The following is a 6,397-nucleotide window of genomic DNA, read 5'->3' as shown; positions in this document are numbered from 1 at the left end:
CGAGTCTGCTCCCCTCCCCCCGCGGCGCTATCGCCTGACGACCATCAGCCTTTGCCGACACTATGGGCTTTTCTCCATATAAATAATCGGAGCCGCGACGGCGGCGGGCGGCGCTTTGGGGGTGGAAAGTGAAGGTGGTGGCGGTGGAGGAGGTGGCGGCGCGGGGGTAGATTGTTGCCCGAGATTGCGCGGTGGTGGCGGCAGTGCTTGTGGTGCGGCTCCTGTCATGAGTCCGGCCGGGTGCTCCCATGTGAACAGTTTTAAGGCGGACAATTGGAAGCAGAGCCTGCGAGTGATTTACCAGTGCTTTGTGTGGAGCGGGACTGCGGAGAGCAGGAAGAGGAAGGTAAGCGCTGCGCCGGGCCGCGCCGGGAAGGGCTGTGGCTGAGGGCGGTCTCGATGCGGCTAGGGATTCTCCTGTTAGAACAGTTTCTCTACCCCGGTGAGTGATGGAGAGGGAGGCTTGGCCACTGGCACAAGAGTCGCTGCTCACGGGGACTGATACTGGCGTAGCCCTACCTGGAACGAGTTACAGTGGCGCACGGATCGATAGGCTGATGGGCAAATATGTATTGATGTCCTTTTGACTGACAGAGTGATGGCCAGGTATGTAGGGATAACTCCTATTGACCCGGTGATGGACAGATGTACGGGATACCTCCCTATCAATGATTCAGTGGTACATTTGGTGCCTCTCCCCGTTAAACAGGGATGGAGTTACAAGAGGTAGGGAAATGGGTGGAGTCTATCACTTCATAGTAATCGACCGATGCTGGGGGAGTTTTTTCATGTGCAATAAGTGACAGATGCAGAGGGACCGTTTGCCTCGTTCACTGAGGGGTGGGCAGAATGGGCGCCCCTCACTGGTGAAATAAAAGGCCTATATGGCTGATCTTTTGTGTAAAACGCCTGAACTTTAAGGATAAAAATGTGTAAGGTGATGCATACGATAGGAAACTGGTTAATCTGCAACATTGTTTTAATTTGAAATGTGACAAGTTTATTTATTGGTAAAAGGGTCAAATTGGGATTAGTACTGGGAAACATTTTTGATTATAGAGGAGCTAATATTTTCTGGAATGGTGGGATGTTATTTAAAAGTAGTTTCTATGGAATAGTGATCTTGGTGGGATGTGTGGCCCCATTTTGTGCATTTTATAACTGATGACTTTATGTAACCAGCAAGACAAAGGAAACAATTTGTGATCATTAGATCTAGCACAAGGCGAATTGCTCTTCTGACTTGGTCTTATTTACATATACCCCACCACACCCAAGAAAATTAACGTAATCTGCACTTGATAACATTCACTAAGATTGACTTCATGTCTTAGTGATGTTTGTATTTTAGAGTCTCTGTCTGTCTGACAAGAAGCTGACTGATTGCTGAGAAGTTTGTCAGTTTTACAATTTGTCAAACTTAATGTTCAGGTGAGGTAGATGTAGGAATAATGCGATAGCCCCAGAATATTGTTCACATGGGGATCAGTTTACAGTAGTGCAGCAGAAAACAAGGAATGTAACAGGGCTTCATCTTCAGGTAGCATTGTAGGGGGATGGGAGGGAGGGGGAGGGGGGGGGGGGGGGGTGTTCCTCTAATTTGTGATTGGATATGGAAAAGGTTGTGCACAATGTACATTTTTAATCTACATTTTGTATGTAATTACAGAAGGCTAATGCAGAAAGTAGAGAAGTGATCTGTTTGTGAATGCAGGAAGATTTGCCTCAAGGAAAATAGTTGCTCTTGTACAGTTGGGGTTCGTTTGGATGGAATTTTTATGATTTTTTTTAATACCAAGAGGGGTAACCATCTGTTATTTTTCAGTATTACATACCAGGAAGTTGAAACATAGTCTATTGGAATCTTGGAATAGGAAAAATATAGCAATGAATAAGGGGGGAAATAGTTTTTGAATTTTTGCAGTTGAATACAAGATTAAAAGCTTTTAGTAATGTGCGTTCTGGACAATAATAAATTACTTTATTGGTTACTTTCATTTTTATTGCATTGTGGCAAAATCTAAACATGAATTGGATATTGAATTTTGTCATGCAAGGTGTGTGCAAACATGGTGTAGAGAGCATCACTGCTGCTCCGCGTGTCCCCATCATGCCTTGCCTACAATGTGTCACAAACCTCCTTTTCTTTGCGCATTCTCTGCCACATCCCTTATAGATGCAGGTCTGTTCAGAGAATGCTTTGTACTGTACTCCATGATTAAACTTGCTCTGTGATTATATTTGCTACACAATGTAATTCCTTTCTATCTCCTTTTTTATATCGATTGTACATTTTGCTATGATTTGTTTAGTATCTATTTAGGAAAAACTATTGTTTTATGAAGGCCACCCAACAACTTGTTCTGTAGGTTTTGAGGAAGAAAAGAAGGAACCATGTGGCAGGTATAGGCAACAGGAATCAAGAGAGTCTCTTGAGGAACATTGAATATGTTGGAGATAATATTTTAAAGTCAGATGGGAAATATAGGACCAAGTGAGATGGAGGAGAATCCCAAGATGTTCCTTGAATGTTAGAAGGAGCAAGAGGCAAGAGCTGCTCTTCTTGGGAGGCCAAAAGCAGAATCTATATGTGGGACCAGGCAATGTGGGCGTGGTCCCAAATGAATACTGGAACAGGGTAGTATAAAAAAGGTTTTGATAGTTGTAGGATACAAGGAGATCTATCCAGGTTGTTGTGGGTAGCAAGGGAGAAGATTGCTGGGGCACTGACAAGGATTTTTGCATCTATCTTAGCCACAGCTAAGCTGCCAGGAGAGTGGGGAATAGCTATATTTGTTTCCCTTTTATTTAAGAAGGACAGCAGAGGTAAGCCAGATAATTTACAGGCCAGTGGTCAATCTTGTGTCAGTGGTAAGGAAATTATTAGAGCCAATGCTAAGGGATAGGATTTATGTTGATTTGGAAAGGCAGGGGCTGATTAGGTATTGACACATAGCTTTGTAAGTGGGGAAATCTTGTCTCCCTCATTCGATTGATTTTTTTTTGAGGTAGTAACTAGGAAGATTAAAAAGACAGGCCAGTAGATATTGTCTATATGGGCTTTAGTTTGGCAACGGACAAGGCCCTGAGTGGTGGGCTGATCCTGAAAGTCAAGGCACCTTGGATCCAAGGAATTGGCTAATCTGATCCGAAGTGTATTTGGTAATAGGAGGCAAATGATAATGGAGGAAGGATTGTTTTTTGATAGGCAATAAAGAATGCATATGGCATATTTACCAGTGCTGTTTTGTTCCAGCCTTTTCTATCTTTCAGTCTGAAGAAGGGTTCTTACCCAAAATGTGACCTACTTCTTTTCTCTAGTGATGCTGCCTGACGTGCTGAGTTATTCCAGCATTTTGGGTCTATCTTTGGTATAAACCAGCATCTGCAGTTCCTTCCTACACATTTACAAAATATTGGTGAGACTACATATGGTTTATAACAATCCTTGTTTGAGGCATACTTTGGCCCTATCCCCGAACTCTACCTCCGCTACATTGACGACTGCTCTGGTGCTACCTCCTGCATCCTCGCAGAACACACTGACTTCATCCATTTCACCACTAACTTCCATCCGGCACTCAAATTCACCTGGACCATTTCCGACATCTCCCTACCATTTCTAGACGTCACTATCTCCATCGCAGGTAACAGAATACTGACAAACTACTACAAACCCACTGACTCCCATGGCTATCTGAACTACACTTCTTCCCATCCTGCTTTCTGTAAGGACTCTATCCCCTACTCCCAATTCCTCCGTCTACGCCACATTTTCATCCAGGATGAGGTGTTCCAAACCAGGGCATCGGAGATGTTCTCATTCTTTAGGGAACGGGGTTCCCCTTTTGACTATAGATGAGGCTCTCACCAGGGACTCTTCTATATCTCGTAGCTCCGCTCTCACTCCCCATCCCCCCCCCCCCCCCCCCCCCCCCCCCCGTAACAAGGACAGAGTCCCCCTTGTCCTCGCGTTCCACACTACCAGCCGTCACAACAGATAATCCTACATTTTCGCCACCTCCAACGGGATCCCACCACTGGCCACATATTCTCATCTCCCCCCCCCCCCCCCCCCCCTCTTTCGGCTTTCCGCTGAGTCCGCTCCCTCCGTAACTCCCTGGTCAATTTGTCCCTTCCCACCCAAACCACCCCCTCCCCTGGTACTTTCTCTTGCAATCGCAGGAAATGCTATGCTTGTCGCTTTACCTTCCCCCCTCGACTCCATCCAAGGACCCAAGAAGTCTTTCCAGGTGAGGCAGAGGTTCACCTGCACCTACTCCAACCTCATCGTGTAAAGATGGCGGCGTCTCGCGGCAGCGGCCTCTGCAGTCCATCTATCTTTTAAAAAAAATGTTTGTCCTGTTGAGTGTATAGTCTGGTTGTAGTTTATATATTGTTTTTAGCTGTGTATATGTGTGTGGGGGGGAGGGTCTCTTCCCTGTACGGGGAACCGATCTTTTCCCTGTCGGGTCTCCGTTGTTGTTGGGGCCTAGCACCGTGAAGCGGCCTCCAACCGGGGGCTCCAGAGGGCTTCGGAGCGTGGAGAACTGTGGTGGTGTGCGGCTGTGACCCAACTTCAGAGCTTCGGAGGCTCCAGCCGCAGGCCTGGTGGACGGTTACATCGGGAGCTCGTGGGTCCCTGGTGGGAGACTGCTTTTCTGAGCTCCCGCAAAGGCAACTTCTCCCGCCCGAATTACGGGGTTGAAAACGACCCAGAGTGGGGTCTTACATCGTCCGGCGCGGCTTTAACGGCCGTGGGACTTGCTGTCGCCCACCGGGGGCTCCAACATCAAGACACGAGCAAGGCCTTACATCGTCAGGCGCGGCCTTAACGGCCGCGGGACTTGCCATCGCCCGCCGGGGGCTTTAACATTGGGAGAAAAATGGAAAACGGGGAGAGACAATGACTTTGCCTTCCATCACCGTGAGGAGGAGATTCACTGTGATGGATGTTTGTGTTAATTGTGTGTCTTTGTTTTTTTTTTTTCTTGTTGTATGACTGCAGAAACCAAATTTCGTTTGAACTTCATTTGAGGTTCAAATGACAAAAAACGGTATTGTATTGTATCTATTGCATCCGCTGCTCTAGGTGTCAACTGCTCTACATCGGTGAGATCAAGCTTAGGCTTGGCGATCGCATCGCCCAACACCTCCGCACAGTTCGCATTAACCAACCTGATCTCCTGGTGGCGCATCACTTCAACTCCCCCTCCCATTCCGAATCCGACCTTTCTGTCCTGGGCTCCTCCGTGGCCAGAGTGAGTCCCGCTGCAAATTGGAGGAGCAGCACCTCATATTTCGCTTGGGTGGTTTACACCCCAGCGATATGAACATTGACTTCTCCAATTTCAGGTAGTCCTTGTTTTCTCCCTCTTTTCCCAACTCTCCCACAGCCCACTGTCTCCGCTTCTTCCCGCCCCCCCCCCCCCCACCCCCACAGCAGTCTGAAAAAGGGTCTCGACCCAAAATGCCACCCATTCCGTTGCTCCATAGATGCTGCCTCACCCACTGAGTTTCTCCAGCATTTTTGTCTACCAAGGTTTATAGTGTGCAGTCCTGGTTGCTGCACTAATGGAAGGTTCTTGTTGTGCTGGAGAGAATGCAGAGGAGATTCATCAGAATTTTGCCTCGATTAGTGGACTTTAGTTATGGGGAGAGATTGGATAGGTTGTGCTTGTTTGGCCTGGAGTAGAGTAGGTTGAGGGGTGACCTCATAAAGGTATAAGGTAAATAGTCACTAGCTCTGTTATCCCACTTTCGCATCCGTTCCCTATACATTAAAGCCAATGTATGGATGCCATGATACAAAGCCATGTTTCCCGCCAGATTGTCTCATTATCTTTCCTGTATGTAGAAGAGCAGTAATAGTGTATCCAAAGAAGTATAGTACCTCATTGCTTGAATTGTTCTAGTAAATTCCTTCCACTCGTTGGAACCTTTGAATCAGCCCTAAGTGTGGCATCTAGAACTAGACACGCTACTCCAGTTATGGACATACAATGTTTTATTTTTGCTCATTCCATCAGCCGGTCTATATCATCTTTGTCTATTTCTATCCTCCACACGTATAGCCATCTGTAAACGAGGAAATTTAATCCATGCACATACTTTCAAATCATTAACATGTTTTATTTATTTTTTAAACATGGAGGTATTGTTATTGACCTGGGGAAAATCTTCACTTTATATTCTGTCCCAAAAGCCTTTTACTATTGCAGTTCCTGGTTACTTAGTCTGCAGTTTTTCTTATTCCATGCTCTTCAATCTTGATGGCAAGTCAACTATGTGACACCTTATCAAATGTGTTTCGGAAAGTCCTTGTTACACTAATTGCATTTTCCTCAACAATGCACTTTGCCACCCTTGTAATTAAAAAGTCAATGATAGTTTGATA

The 6,397-nt window shown here is 46.2% G+C and overlaps 1 protein-coding gene across 2 annotated transcripts in view; it reads left to right on the top strand.

Moving 5' to 3' along the window:
* The window catches only part of usp22 (ubiquitin specific peptidase 22), a 103,545-nt gene continuing 97,148 nt past the window's right edge, over window positions 1–6,397 (top strand). Inside the window, exon 1 of one of the 2 annotated variants that reach the window (XM_033040775.1) lies at window positions 1–346. In XM_033040775.1, coding sequence (XP_032896666.1) covers window positions 227–346 — 120 coding nt within the window. In that variant the 5' untranslated portion in view covers window positions 1–226. The remainder of the gene's footprint in view (window positions 347–6,397) is intronic. The other variant, XM_033040774.1, reaches the window with a different exon arrangement.

This window comes from Amblyraja radiata, chromosome 22 (assembly GCF_010909765.2).
Source record: "Amblyraja radiata isolate CabotCenter1 chromosome 22, sAmbRad1.1.pri, whole genome shotgun sequence".
In the NCBI taxonomy this organism is placed as follows: Eukaryota; Metazoa; Chordata; class Chondrichthyes; order Rajiformes; family Rajidae; genus Amblyraja; species Amblyraja radiata.
The sequence above is the reverse complement of the archived record's forward strand: the minus strand, read 5'-3'. Positions and strand labels throughout refer to the sequence as shown.